The sequence below is a fragment of the Centropristis striata genome, chromosome 15, assembly GCF_030273125.1.
Source record: "Centropristis striata isolate RG_2023a ecotype Rhode Island chromosome 15, C.striata_1.0, whole genome shotgun sequence".
Lineage (NCBI taxonomy): Eukaryota > Metazoa > Chordata > Actinopteri > Perciformes > Serranidae > Centropristis > Centropristis striata.
In genome coordinates, this window is record NC_081531.1 from 7,095,372 (window position 1) to 7,109,766 (window position 14,395).

General features: G+C 37.1%; 2 protein-coding genes across 2 annotated transcripts; one reads left to right on the forward strand and one right to left on the reverse strand.

Moving 5' to 3' along the window:
• Positions 1–1,185: 1,185 nt before the first annotated feature.
• On the reverse strand, positions 1,186–7,397 carry si:ch211-266i6.3 (cytoskeleton-associated protein 2). Its single transcript, XM_059352332.1, has 7 exons — positions 7,233–7,397; positions 5,898–5,978; positions 4,897–5,693; positions 3,734–4,028; positions 3,560–3,617; positions 2,551–2,833; positions 1,186–1,695 (listed from the first exon to the last, which is right to left on the reverse strand). Exons 2-7 carry the CDS (start codon positions 5,940–5,942, stop codon positions 1,431–1,433), a joined length of 1,743 nt encoding a protein of 580 aa, XP_059208315.1. The 5' UTR covers positions 5,943–5,978; positions 7,233–7,397; the 3' UTR covers positions 1,186–1,430.
• Positions 7,398–8,667: 1,270 nt separating this feature from the next.
• thap12a (THAP domain containing 12a) lies at positions 8,668–14,395 on the forward strand. The gene is made up of 5 exons (XM_059352329.1): positions 8,668–8,928; positions 11,521–11,638; positions 11,829–11,927; positions 12,308–12,344; positions 12,450–14,395. The coding sequence occupies exons 1-5, from the start codon at positions 8,843–8,845 to the stop codon at positions 14,264–14,266; spliced, it is 2,157 nt and encodes a 718-aa protein (XP_059208312.1). The 5' UTR covers positions 8,668–8,842; the 3' UTR covers positions 14,267–14,395.

Here is a 14,395-nt window from a genome sequence, read left to right on the forward strand (position 1 = left end):
ATTAGACCACCCTTCTTTTCTCATTTCTGGTTCATTTTAGTGCCTGGTACAACTAAAGGTACATTTGTTTGGACAAATATAATAATAACTAAAATAGCTGATAAGAGTTTAATTTAAGAGCTGATATCTAGACATTTCCATGGTTTTCTTGATAATAACCAAAATCATCATCAACAATAAGTGTATTTAAAAGTGTTTAAAAACTCTATTCAAAGATTTGTGTATTTTAGTCTTAATATCATTTTATCTCACTTTTTTACTTCATCACTATCTAGATAATTTCCCTATCAAATAAACTCATAATTTCTATTATTTTTTATGTTTAGTATATATCCAAAGCAGACTTGTAAATGAAGTTACTGCAGTCTGTTTTGGTTTTCAGTTGGATTTTGTAGTTACTGCAAGTTAGTTACTGTTTTTTACATCATTTCTCTGAAATAAAGCAAAATTGAAATCTAAAACTTTGTCACAAGATAAAACAGACATCAAGGAGTTCATTTTTAGTTATAACTCAATTTCAACCAAAAATGTAGTTACTGTTAGGCTTGGTAGGGCAGTATAAGTTTACCTTCTCATCTGTATGTTCGAGGCACACTGAACTCCCTCAATGAGTTTTCAAATTGATCATGTGATGTCCTTAGGACTGTGTGATCACAGTATTGTGAAAAAGGCTGTAAACTACTTTACTAATCAATTAGTTGAGTGATAATGTACAACCATTTTGTTTTCAGCTTCTAAATATGTAATTTCCTGCTTTTGTTTTTATATTTTTACAGAACTGACATTTGCACCATAAGAAAAGACAATTACAAAAAAGAAATGAAACAAGAATATTAAGTGCAGGAGAGGTTAAAAACCCTATATGGGCTTATAAAAAGCACCTCCCCAAGAAATATACAAAAATAAATCGAGAGAAAGCAACAAATAAAAGCAATACATGTGCTATTATATAGCACACACACAAAGAAGTCAGAAATAAAAACATGGGTGTGTATAAAGGTAGAGAATTATATTTGAGTGTATGAGCATTTAAACATTTTCTGACATTTTATAGACCAGGTAAAGGAGAAAATAATTAAAGAAAATCATTAGTTGCAGCGCTAATTGTAGAGTTTGTAAGCAGCAATTATGAAGATGCATTTAATACTAGCTTTCCAGAGTTAAAAAAAAGAACAAAGCATAACGTAAGGCAATAGTGTTTTATTGCAATGTATTTAGCAACACGTCAACTTTGTATTAAACAATCGTGTTAAGAACCAGACAATACATTCAAAAGACAGGAATAACATTTCCTTCCCAATACCATAAAACATTTAAAAGTATTTTATTCTGATTAGTAAAAACATTTAAACATAGCAGTATAAAGTGTCCATTAGCACCAGTCCCATACATTTACTGGTAGGTTTTTTATTTTTTTATACAGACCACATTTACAACCTGGGCTGATCTGGCAGATCATCCAAAAGTGCATGGTTTTTTCTGTAGATGTAGGCGTTGGGATCATCGTCCAGCTTCACCAGCTCAGCCAGCGACGACACGCAGGGATCCTGTTCCACCAGCATGCTGGGCAGGCGGGAGGATTTCTTCTCGATGCGGCAGGAACGACGCACCGGGGTCAGGAACTTCAGATCTTTGATGTTGCTCTTTCTTCTGGATTTACTCACGCTGGACTCCTCTTCAATCGTCTTCTTCACACTAAAACAAGGGATATTTGAAGGGAAAACACTATTACAATTGTCAGAAATTAAATAGCTTTTTCTCAAGTTTAATTCATGGTTAAAGAAATTTGATTTAACCCATAAGAACCCATGGTGACACCTGTGTAACAAACACTTTAAATCTTCTATAATCTCCCATATTCAGCTTTATGCTTCACATTAACTCATTAAATCCCTAAGCGACCTATACTCAACACCCTGGTGTGGTGGTCATGTGACTGTGACAAGAAGTGACTTCTCCAAAATGTGGCTGTGACTGGAAACAAATTTGAAAAAGTAGCTCATGTCAAAAAACCTAAATATGTTACGAGGCTAAGTTTAAACCCATTTAACAACTCTAATCGGTTAATAGGGTTTCCTGTATTGCATTTAACTTGTTCTGACCATATTTCCTGAAAAATTAAAGTCACAATTATGATATATGTTATGGAGATGCAAACAAAAAGGCAAATGGTTATTTGTTTTTATTTATTTATTATTATTTTGTCACTTAAAAACAAATCTGAAAAATAATTTATTGTTAAACAGCACTATTAATGTCTCAATTTTGATAAATGTTATGGAGATGCAAAGAAAATGGCAATTTTGTGTTTCTGTAAGCAGAAAAGTGTCTAATTTTTAATTTTAAAATAAGAAATATTATAAACAAATACTATAAACGCCCAATGTAACGTAAATGTCACATCACAGATCTTTGACATTTAGGGGTAGATTTTTTTTAAACATGATAAATATGTTCTATGTATCCACTAGGTCTGTGGTATCTCCCATAATTTCCTTTAAGGATTACTGGGTCTGGGTTCTTATGATTGAAAGGGTTTTATAGACTCACCTCTGCAGGTACGGAGTGGTCTTCACACTGTACTTGATGACTGAAGCGTCATCCCTCTGTGGTGTTGTCTCCATCACATCCTCATCATCACTTTCTTCTTCATCCGTCTCCACTTTCTGGTCACCATTTCCTTTTTTTTCTTCTTCATCCTTCACTTGCTCCAACTTCAGCTGCTCACTAACATCCTCAGGCACTTCCTCCTTCACCTCTTCTTCACATTCATCCTCGTCTTCGCCGTCTTCCATTTCAGCATTATTGCACACTTCTGTCACTTGGGAAAGTTCTAATGGAAACAAACATTACAAAAAAGGTGTAAGAAGCATACATGCAGAATTCTATAGCTGCAGTCCTGACTCCCAATACCTACAGTCATGGAAAAAATTATTAGACCCTTGTTTTCTTCAATTTCTTGCTCATTGACTGTAGATGTACAAATGACTAAAAAGACACAAAATAGATGTAAAAATGACTAAAAGACACAAAATGACAAAAAATGCAGTCATGGGAAAAAAATATTAAACCACCCTTTTTTTCCTCTAATATCTCGTTCATTTCAAAGTCTGGTACAACTAAAGGCACATTTGTTTGGCCAAATATAATGATAACAATAAAAATAGCTGATAAGTTTAATTTAAGAGCTGATATCTAGACATTTAACATGGTTTTGTTGATAATGACTTTAGTTATCAATGTTTCCATGACTGTAGATGTAAAAATTATTTTTTTTAAAAAGACACAAAATGGATGCAAATACGACTAAAAATAACAGTCACAAAATACAGTCATGGAAAAAAGTATTTGAACAATAAAGTGAAAAAACAAGGGTGGTTTAATAATTTTTTCCATGACTTTACATGCAAAATTCTATAACTGCAGTCCCGATTCCCATTACCTATTATTCTAACTTAGATGAAAAGTAGATGGAAAATTTTAAGAATAGTACTGAATTTCCTCAATGCGCCGCTCTAACGTCAAACTAATCGTTGTGTAGATTCTCTGGTGAACTTACCGTCACATCTCGAGGGCGTCTCCAAGGCCTCTAAAGCATCACACAGGTTGACAACAATCTGTGAAAATGAAACAAAGAAATGAACATGATTTAATAACGAACATGATTTAATACTTTAAAAAGGTAACTTTTTTTTTTAAAACTCAGCAACCCTAACCCTGCGTGTTTCCTTACATCATCCACACTCTCCTGTGGTTCAACAAACTGATCTGCATCAGAGTTCTCGAGCAGGTCCAGAGTGGTGTTCATGATCATGGGGGTCTGGCTGTGTGCTGGTAACTCTGGCTTGGCTGCTTCCAGTCTGGGTTCAGGTTTGTACTGTGCAGCCGACTGAGTCTCAACCTTAGACTGTGGTTTGAGATCAGCTTTAGGTTTTGCTGGGACTTTGGTTTTGGAGGGTCCTGTTGTTGTCATGGCTGGTCTCTTGGAGGCCTTACCCTTGGAGGCTAACCACTCGGCTAGTTTCGCTCTGCAGAGGGAACAAAAATAAATAAATATTTGAGCATTTGTGATGCGCAGTAACACTACGACAAACAGTGTACAGGTGCATCTTAATAAATTAGAATATCATAAAGATTTATTCATGTCAGTAATTCAATTCAAAAAGTGGAAATAACACATTATATAGATCAGGGATGGGCAACTTCAATGCTGCAGGGGGCCACAGTTTTTCATGGACACTACCACAGGGCCACATATAGGACCGTACACTCAACCAGATATGATGAAACTGCAATTTTAAATATGTTTACAGTGCAGTAACTTAACATATTTCATGCTCAAATGCATGTATAACAGTATAAATAGGAATACAAAAGGTTTGAAGCAAATAAAAAATAACCACTTACTGGGATTTCTTTTTTTTTCAGTGCAAGAACAGCAGACCAACTTTAATTGCAAGAAGTAATTTTGTGCATTTTTACACTGCACTTTTAAGATTTCATGCTCAAATGCATGTAGTTGTACTGAGGGCCACTTCAAGTGAGGGTGCGGGCCGTATGTGGCCCCCGGGCCTCCAGTTGCCCATCCCTGATATAGATCCATTACACACAGAATGAAACATTTCATGTCTTAGTTTGTTTAATTTCTTATTATTTTAATGATTATGGCTTACATTTAATAAAGACCTAAAAATCACTATCTCAAAAAATTTGAATATTGCAACAGACCAATTTTTAAAAGTCTGTTTAATATGGAAATGTTGTCCTCTGAACAGTATGTCCATCTATATGACTCAATACTTGGTTGGGGCTATTTGACGTTAACTACTGGAAATGGACTTTTCATCATATTCTAATATATTGAGATACAGCTGTATGTATGAGAGAAAACGTTACCTTCTCTCCTCTGCAGTCTCCACAGTGAATCTGTACTGACTGCGGGCGCTTGAGACAGGAGGCTTGTTGACCTTCTTGTCCGTCACTGACACCTGAGTCCCACTTCCCTTGGTGGGAGCCACTTTAGTGTTCCTGGTGCTGGTGCTGGCTAGTGTTGCTGGGACGGTCCTGGCAGGAGGGCGAGCAGAGTAGAACCCAGCAGGAGGACGGCTGCTGGCAGCAGGCTTGGAGACCTGAGCAGGTCGATCCATCACTGACTTGGACCTTGTCGCCACGTGTTTCTGTGTGACATTCCGAGGCAGGTCAGCAACAGACTTGGACCTACTTTTTGTCGCATTTCCAACTCTTTGACCCTCTGTTTTGGGTGCTGATGGTTTTGAATCTGCCCCACCCGCGACGGCAGATGACTTCCAAATGGATCCAATTTTTGACTGGATAATCTTGCCTTTGTACATGCCGGGAGCAGGTTTTGATGATGTCACAGCAGCTGGTGGCTTTGGAGCTTCTGCAATGATTTGTTTGTGCCTCACTGCCTGTTCAGTGAGGAAGGCTCGGCTGTGTGTCGCTCGTAGTTTGGCATCAGCAGCAGCTCCTTTCCCATCTTTCTGCACAGTCTTTACCTTTTTCTGAGCCTCACCAGATGTTGACCTCGTGTCCTCTTTGGATTTAAGAGGAACCTTCTTTGTCAAGGTTTCTTCTTTTGTGTTGCTTGTTAGTTGGAAGGGATTAACAGACGTTTTATCTCTTCTGATTAAGGGCTTGCTTCCAAGTGCAGGCTGAGCATTTTCCTTGTTTCCCTAAAACAATAAAAACAATAACACCATTAGACTGAATGTAAGCTTAAAAAAAACCTCATGCATACAACTGCATGTTGTAGGTTTTCATATGTTCGTCACTTTTTTCACAATGTGGTACAAGGAAGCCCGTCGGAATCACTCAAATAAAAGTACTTCTACATTGTTGAATTTGAATCTTTTCATATTACAACGAAACAAACTTACTCTCTTATTTGTGTGGTTTCGCCTTGAAACTGCGACGTTTTCCATCGTGAAGCCTCAACAGGGTGGAATTAATGGAGATTTCTGAGAGGAGAACAAAGCAATACATAAGCATCACATGCAGAAGTGTTAACTGCAGATCCATCAGACTAAAGAACTCCTTCTTTCCCACTGCCATCAAGCTCCTAAATAACACATAGGAGGTTATAATCATGGACTACCTCATATAACTGAACCCGACTGTCAAATTTCTCAATTTTTCTGTTTGAACATGTAGACTTGCACTGCTTAAATGTGCACTGTTTTTATTATTATTATGGCTGCTTATTTATTATCACCTGCTGCCTTAAGTTTTGTTATCTTGTAAAAAAAATACAGTATATATATTGTATTTTTTTTAGCTTTTACATTGGTTGGCACTCTGCGGACAGCAAAGCAAGAATTTCATTGTTCAGGGAAACATGTTTTCTACTGTGTATATATGATAATAAACACTTTGATTTGATTTTACAGTAACCTCAACCTTCAACCGACAACATTGGGTCTTAAATACAATTAATAATGTTGCCCCCAAAATTGTCAAAACTGTACATTTCACATCACATATTGGGAGTTTATTTGTTTTTTTTCCCTTTGACGACTGAGAAAATAAAATATGTTTCTTATCTAATTTCTTACGAAATTTGAATATACAGTCATGGAAAAAATTATTAGACTTCTTTTCTCTAATATCTTGTTCATTTTAATGCCTGGTACAACTAAAGGTACATTTGTTTGGACAAATATAATGATAAGAACAAAAATAGCTCATAAGAGTTTAATTTTAGAGCTGATATCTAGACATTTAACATGGTTTTCTTGATAATAACCAAAATCATCATCAAGAAAAACCTGGAAATTGTCTACATATCAGCTCTAAAATTAAAACTCTTATGAGCTATTTTTGTTCTTATCATTATATTTGTCCAAACAAATGAACATTCAGTTGTACCAGGCATTAAAATGAACAAGAAACTGAAGAAAAGTGTGGTCTAATCATTGTTTCCATGACTGTAGGTGAGGGAGTGAATGCTGGCTCACCAACATGGAAAATAAATGTCCAGACAAATGTACCTTTAGTTGTACCAGGTATTAAAATGAACAAGAAATTGTAAAAAAAACAACAATAGTCTAGGCCAATTTTTAATTTGACTGTATTAGCTAACGGTAAGTAGCTGGGCGTGACGTTAATACTCGGCACAAAACTTACATACGTTAGCTGTATGGAGTCGAGTGCGCTGTATATGAACCCTTAACCCATGTTTAAACAAACTAATAAATAAATAAAAGTTAACTTACCCTGCTGTGGTCTTGTGTTGTGAGCTACAACACGAGGAGAAAACCATCCGAGGCAGCACCAACTGGAATAAAGTCCGTCTCTTGGTTCCCTGCGGAAATAACATTCAATTTGAGTTTCCGCCGCTGCGTTGCTATTGGTCACAGAAGTATCGCGATATCATAGAATCAACCAATAGAGAAGAACGAGATTTGAAGACAACTAGGTCCTTTCTCTCGTCCTAGAAGTTTCCCTGCGTGCATTCCGTTTGAAAGTTTGAAACCAAATAGGATTCCATTAATACCGGTCCATGCTAACAGCTACACGCCCAATGACCTGCCTGACAGCTTCTGTCAGCTGTGGTGAAGTGAAAAACATACAGCTGGAGCCTCCAGTCTATGTGCAGAAACTCTTTCTGCTGCTACACTTCTGTGCAATATAAATATTCTATTTTTACAGTTTTATATTTTCAAATTCATACTTTATTTATCTTACATTTACAATCACTGGGAGCCAATGCATTGTCATTTCATTCAATGTGATAGATAGATAGATAGATAGATAGATAGATAGATAGATAGATAGATAGATAGATAGATAGATAGATAGATGGATGGATGGATGGATGGATGGATGGATGGATGGATGGATGGATAGATGGATGGATGGATGGATGGATGGATGGATGGATGGATAGATAGATAGATAGATAGATAGATCAGCATCCAAACATACATTGAACATAAACTATACATACATAAAAAAACTCAACCTATAAATAATTAACCTCTGATGAATCTGAATTTACACTTAATAGATAAGAGATATAGGAAACAGAATAAATAATATAAAAATACGACATATACATACATTCTATACATACATACATTTCTGCTATTTGGCATTTATTGTTATTATTATTATATTATTATATTCTTTTTTAATTGTAATAACAACTCACTAATGTGTAATAACTATCACGCTAACCATTTACATTTCATTACTTTTATAGATAATATTGATTGTACAAGACGAAACAGTATTATTACTATTATTATAGTTAATAATAATAATACTAGTGATGGTCAACGACTCTGTGTGTCATTCATTATGAATTATTTATGAGTGTGTGTGTGTGTGTGTGTGTGTGTGTGTGTGTGAATGAATGTGAATGCATTTTGAAATATGCCCTGACATGTTTTTAACCTCTGGGCTTTGAAAAAGCTGCAGAGGATTGTGGGAAATCACTGTGCAGCGCGCTTTTCATTTGATGCACGTTGTTGATCGTTGAGCTCCAATGATCAAGCTGCACAAAATACTTTTAACAAGCAAGCCTTACTGCTTTCAAAATAAAATCAATTGTACAATAAAAACATAAATAACAAACCAGTGGCAGTTCATATGTCAACGGAATTTAATATGTCATGCCTTGGAATATTTCTGCAAGAACAAAAAAGTGATTTTGTAAAATGAGGACATTTTATTTTAGTTACTCAAACGCAATGCACTTTATTTTGAAAGAAAAACAATCGGAAATCGTCTTATTGTTCAACTTGGCTAAGCTAACTACCGCTAGTTTGCTACACTCACAAGATTTCATTGCAAAAAACGAGTATATGATAAAAAAGGTATAATGCAGAATCAGTGCGCTGTGCCGAACTGTACAGGTGGCAAAGCAGACACTCAGCCACGCTTCAGGTTTCCGCTTGATCCAGAAAGGTAACCATTGCTAATAAAGATGCTAGCATCATGCAAACAGACAGAACAGTGTTTATGGTTGAAGTGAAGAATGACAAAAGCTTTGCAGCTCACTCAGAAGTTTGACAGATTCACACGCACTTGCTTTTTGCTAAACAGAGACACGCCTGGTGCACTTTAAGACCTTTTACAGATTGTTAAAATACAACACGTTTAATACTATAGTTGCATCCAAGTTACAAGAAACTTGAATGCAAGAAATATCCTTATATATTTTTTTCATAGCAGGAAAACCAGATGTTTAAATGATAAAATGACGCTTTCCATTTACAGTCATGCAGAAAAAAAATATTAGACCACCCTTGTTTTCTTCAATGTATTGTTCATTTTAATGCCTGGTACAACTAAATGTACATTCTATACCAATCTCATTAGTAGTGTTTTATACATCAGGATGATACTGCCAGTTAAATTTAACAAAGAGACAACTACAGTCATTGAAAAATGATTAGACCACCCTTTTTTCTTCAATTTCTTGTTAATTTTAATGCCTGGTACAACTAAAGGTACATTTGTTTGGACAAATATAATGATAACAACAAAAATATCTGATAAGAGTTTAATTTAAGAGTTGATATCTAGACATTTAGCATGGTTTTCTAAATAATGATTTTGGTTATTATCAAGAAAAACATGGAAAATGTCTACATATCAGAGATAGATAGATAGATAGATAGATAGATAGATAGATAGATAGATAGATAGATAGATAGATAGATTGTTAATCCCTTGGGAAGGTTCCCTCAGGAAATTGGCAAAATATCAGATCTTAAATTAAACTCTTAGGAGCTATTTTTGTTCTTATCATTATATTTGTCCAAACAAATGTACCTTTAGTTGTACCAGGCATTAAAATGAACAAGAAACTGAAGGAAAAGGGTGGTCTAATAAGTGTTTCCATGACTGTCGGTGAGGGAGTAAATGCTGGCTCACTAGCATGGCTTATTTGAATACTTGGATGTGAGCCATAAGATCGTTATTAAAGTGTTCCAGTTGTGCTTTTTTTGTGCCATGACAAGTCATAATGTATGCCATGAAAAATGTGTATTATTCTCAGTAAAGAAAAAAGAGAAGCACTCAGTTATAAAATTATTGATTCACATTTTAGTTGCTTTTTGTGAGCTGTTATAAATGTAACTGTGTTTAATCGGCAGTGGTGGAAGAAGTATTCAGATCCCTTACTTAAGTAAAAGTACTAAAATCACACTGTGAAATTACTCAACTACAAGTAAAAGTATCAGCATCAAAATGTACTTAACCCTATAATGCCAAGTGTATCATATTTGATACATGAGTTTTTGAGACCTCTACATCATCAGTGTGATATTTTTTCCTGAAAAACCTGACGAATACATGAATTGATGATTAAAAAAACTGAGCAGCAAATTTCACAAAAATACCAGATGTAACAAAAATGATTTGCTGGTTCCACTGGTGGATCTGTCATTGCTGCGTGAAAACTTCATATCAGCAGATGTATGATGTTGTTTTATATGGAAAAAAATATTTTGTATGTTTGAGGAAAATGTTAAAGGGAAAGTCAAAGTTTTATTTGGTTAAAAATATTAGGTTTTATATGATTATGTGAGTTCAAGAAAAGCAAAGTGTGAGCAACAAATTGCACAAAAGACCTGATGTATCAAATATGATCCAAATTAAATTCATATATGAAAATTTATATTGAATTAAAAAAATGTTAGCCGGTTCAACAAACACTCCAGTTTTGAAAATTTAGAATTTTCTGGCAATTATTTCACTGTTCAGGCTTTATAGGGTTAAAGTATCAAAGGAAAAGCACTCGTATGCAGAATGGACCCACTCAGATTGTTTTTTATATTCTTAATATATTATTGGATTATTATTATTGATGCATTTATGTAAACAGCATTTTAATTTTCTCAATGTAGGGCTCATTTTAACTACTTATACTTAGACTTTTATGTGGTTTAACTTATAAACTTGCATAACCATTTTAAATTCATCATGTTTTCATGTTAAATCTTGACCTGTAAAGTAACTGAAGCTGTCAGCTAAATGTAGTGGAGTAAAAAGTACACTATTTGCCTCTAAATGTAGTTAAGTTTAAGTATAAAGTTATATAAAATGGAAAAACTCAAGTAGAGTATAAGTACCTCAAAATCATACTTAAGTACAGGACTTGCATAAATGTACTTAGTTACATTCCACCACTGATAATTGGCAAAATTAAATTCATCAAATTCGTATCAAGGCACACTTTGTGATATCGGCTCATATTGTGTAATTTGTATTGTCATTTACACCTGTTCTGATTAATAGGATTGTTACATACATTTATACATACATTTTTTTTTTTTTTTTTTCCGATGTATTGTTTACTATTAGTAATTTTTACTCATAACTGAACCTCTAAGCCAAAAGTTCAATTGTTTTTTGTTTTCATTTAATTTCATCATTTTTTGGGCCATTTTTAGCTTCACTGATAATGGCAGAGATGCACAAAGGGCTGTGAGCCAGACTCGAAGGACACCCATTGATTTTAAACTTTTTCTCATTTATCACCCCTCCTTTCAGGTCCAAGAAGTGGGTTGAAAAATGCCAGAGGCCAGATCTCGCAGAAAAATCACCAGACCAGCTGTATAGATACTACAGACTATGTGGGAAACATTTTGAACCATCACTGATTGATCGGGTGAGTTGTGTTTTCCAGAATTGGAATGAAATTTTAAGAGAACAATATGACTCAGGACCTGTGACATTTAATGCTATTGTGTAGTGCTCAGTCAGTGTATAGCATAGGTAAGTTCAACATAAGTCATAGCTTTTATTCAGTCTTCATATGTCCTGTATGATTAACTTTTCTGGCTTAATTTTACCTACAGGATGCCCAGGGTACAGTGTTGAAGGATGATGCCATACCAACTATCTTTGATGTACCGGGCCAACCTCAAAATGGGCAGGGCAAGCGCGGTAAAGAAATGGTGGGTAAAATACAATTATTAGACCTTCAATTTCTTGTTGATTTTAATGCCTGGTACAACTAAAGGTACATTTGTTTGGACAAATATAATGATAACAACAAAAATAGCTCATAAGAGTTTAATTTAAGAGCTGATATCTAGACATTTTCCATGGTTTTCTAGATAATGATAATGATTATTATCAAGAAAACCATGTAAAATGTCTAGATATCAGATTTATATGATATCAAATGTACCTTAAGTTGTACCAGGGATTAAAATGAACAAGACATTGAAGAAAACAATGGTGGTCTAATCATTTTCTCTAAATCTTAAATTATTTTAAATAGTTTATATTTTCTATTTAATCACATTTTTAATTTGACTATTTGTTATTGTAGACCAAAGATGATGAAACGGAGAAGAAGGGGAGAAAAAGTAAGAAGAATATTAACACACATTTTTTTAATTGATGATGAAAAAATGACTCCCAGACCAAAGATGAATGATTGGTTTTGCAACTGTTTCTCTCTCTCTTTTTAGAAATGAAAAAGTCTCCAGCAGAGACCGCTAAGGAGGACGCCAAGCCGCTCTCAGATGAAGACGAATACAAAGAGTATCTTAAGTCATTATTTGAAGTTCTCGTACTGTTGGGAGAGCAAAGCATTCCTCCGACGGGGCCTGGGGATAATAAACAGGACGGCCTTGGATCAAGCAACTTTCAGGCGTTGTTAGAATATCGCATGAATTGCGGGGACGAAGTCCTCAAGAAGAGGCACGAAGAGAATAAGGAGTGCTGCTCCTCAGCTCAGCTAAATCAGCTGATCGAGGTGTGCGAGACGTGCATCCGCAGTAAGCTGGTGGAGGAAGTCAAACAAAACGGCTATTTCTCATTACTTACTGATGACTTGGTTAAGATCTCAGGAGAATGGCACCTCCCGGTCTTTCTGCGTTATGTGGACCAGTCCAACTGCCAGCAGGAGAGGTTTGTTGGGTTCACGTCCTTTGAAGGTGAAGGAGACGCCTTAGCAGAGACTCTTCTGTCTGAAATGACTGAGAAATGGGGCTTGGATATGGAGCAGTGTCGAGGTCAGGCCCACTCCTGCACCGGGACACATTTTAGTAAGATCAAAACATTTGCGTCCAAGCTGACGGAGCGGTATCCCATGGCAACGCTCACACTAAGATCTACTCTTCCATTGAACTTGTCCCTGGCAAACAGCATGGCTCTGCCAGGGGTTCAGCTCGTTCTGTCCACCTTCAAGAAGATCGACTCGTTCTTCGGCCAGTCCTCTTTGCTGCAGTTGGAGTTGGAGCACGCCATTTCCATTTTCTACCCGGACAAAGAAGAGAAGGCCAAGGAGCTGAAGGAGATCTGTGCAACCAGCTGGACCAGACGGCAAGACGCGTTCGAGGTGGCGGTAGAAATCCTGGAGGCGCTGCTTCTCTGCGTGGACAGCGTCCATGACAACGAGGACATGAGGTGGGACGATCAGGTCACCCACAACGCCTTGGAGATCTCAAAAGCACTCGCTGATTTTGAGTTCGTTATGGCGCTGGTCGTGCTGAAGAACGTCCTGACGCTCACTCAAGCGTTCGGGAAAAACGTGCAAGGGACGCCAACAGACGCCCACTTTGCCGCGACCAGTTTGACGGCGGTGTTGCACTCTCTGAAGGAAGTGTCCGACAACCTCGACGTGTACCACGAGTTCTGGAACGACGAGGCCGCCAACCTGGCTGCCGCCATGGAGATCCCAGTCAAGGTTCCTGGGTCGTTCTTGAGGAAGCACCAGTCAGAAGGCGGAGCGATTCGTCCGGAGAGTTACTTCAAGGAGCACCTGTCGGTCCCCATGGTGGAGCACATCATCAGAGAGGTGAATGACCTCTTCTGTGAGGACCACCTGAAGGCTCTGAGAGGCCTGTCGCTGGTGCCGGCCGTCATCGAGCAGAACAAGTCGACCGAACCGGACGAAGAGAACATGCAGGCGTTTAAAGACTACATCCCCAACGCAGCTACGCTCTCCGCCGAGCTGCACTGTTGGTGGGTTAAATGGAGCAAAAAGGGCAAAGGAGAGACGTTCCCATCCAACCTGCGGGAAACTCTGCAGCTGGCTGACGTCAAGTTCTTCCCCAACATGCTTGCCGTCCTGAGGCTGGTCAGCATCCTGCCCACCCTGGTGCTGGAGGACAGCTGTGATGTGGCGTACAAGCGGTTTAAGATGTACATGGAGAACACGCCTGACAGATTCAAAGCAAAGAGTCTGGCACTGCTGAACATGAACTATGATGTTGGGTTTGATCTGGATTCAATGGTGGAGGTCTACATGAAGACATACCCTGACAGGGAGGAGGAGTCTTAGTCGGTTATGATATGGTAGTAAAGCCACTGTCATCTTTGTTTTTGTTTTTTATTATCTAGACTAGGGGTAGGCAACCTGTGGCTCTGGGGCCACATGTGGCCCTTCAGGCCGTCTGCAGTGGCTCCATGT

Excerpts from the sequence above, each read along its gene's own strand:
- si:ch211-266i6.3 (XM_059352332.1), bottom strand. The coding sequence starts at position 5,942 with ATGGAAAACGTCGCAGTTTCAAGGCGAAACCACACAAATAAGAGA. Across the intron at positions 3,618-3,733 it reads CACAGGAGAGTGTGGATGAT|ATTGTTGTCAACCTGTGTGA; the intron begins GTAAGGAAACAC and ends TCATTTTCACAG. Across the intron at positions 2,834-3,559 it reads GACGCCCTCGAGATGTGACG|AACTTTCCCAAGTGACAGAA; the intron begins GTAAGTTCACCA and ends TGTTTCCATTAG.
- thap12a (XM_059352329.1), top strand. The coding sequence starts at position 8,843 with ATGCAGAATCAGTGCGCTGTGCCGAACTGTACAGGTGGCAAAGCAGAC. Across the intron at positions 11,928-12,307 it reads GCAAGCGCGGTAAAGAAATG|ACCAAAGATGATGAAACGGA; the intron begins GTGGGTAAAATA and ends TTGTTATTGTAG. Across the intron at positions 12,345-12,449 it reads GGAGAAGAAGGGGAGAAAAA|AAATGAAAAAGTCTCCAGCA; the intron begins GTAAGAAGAATA and ends CTCTCTTTTTAG.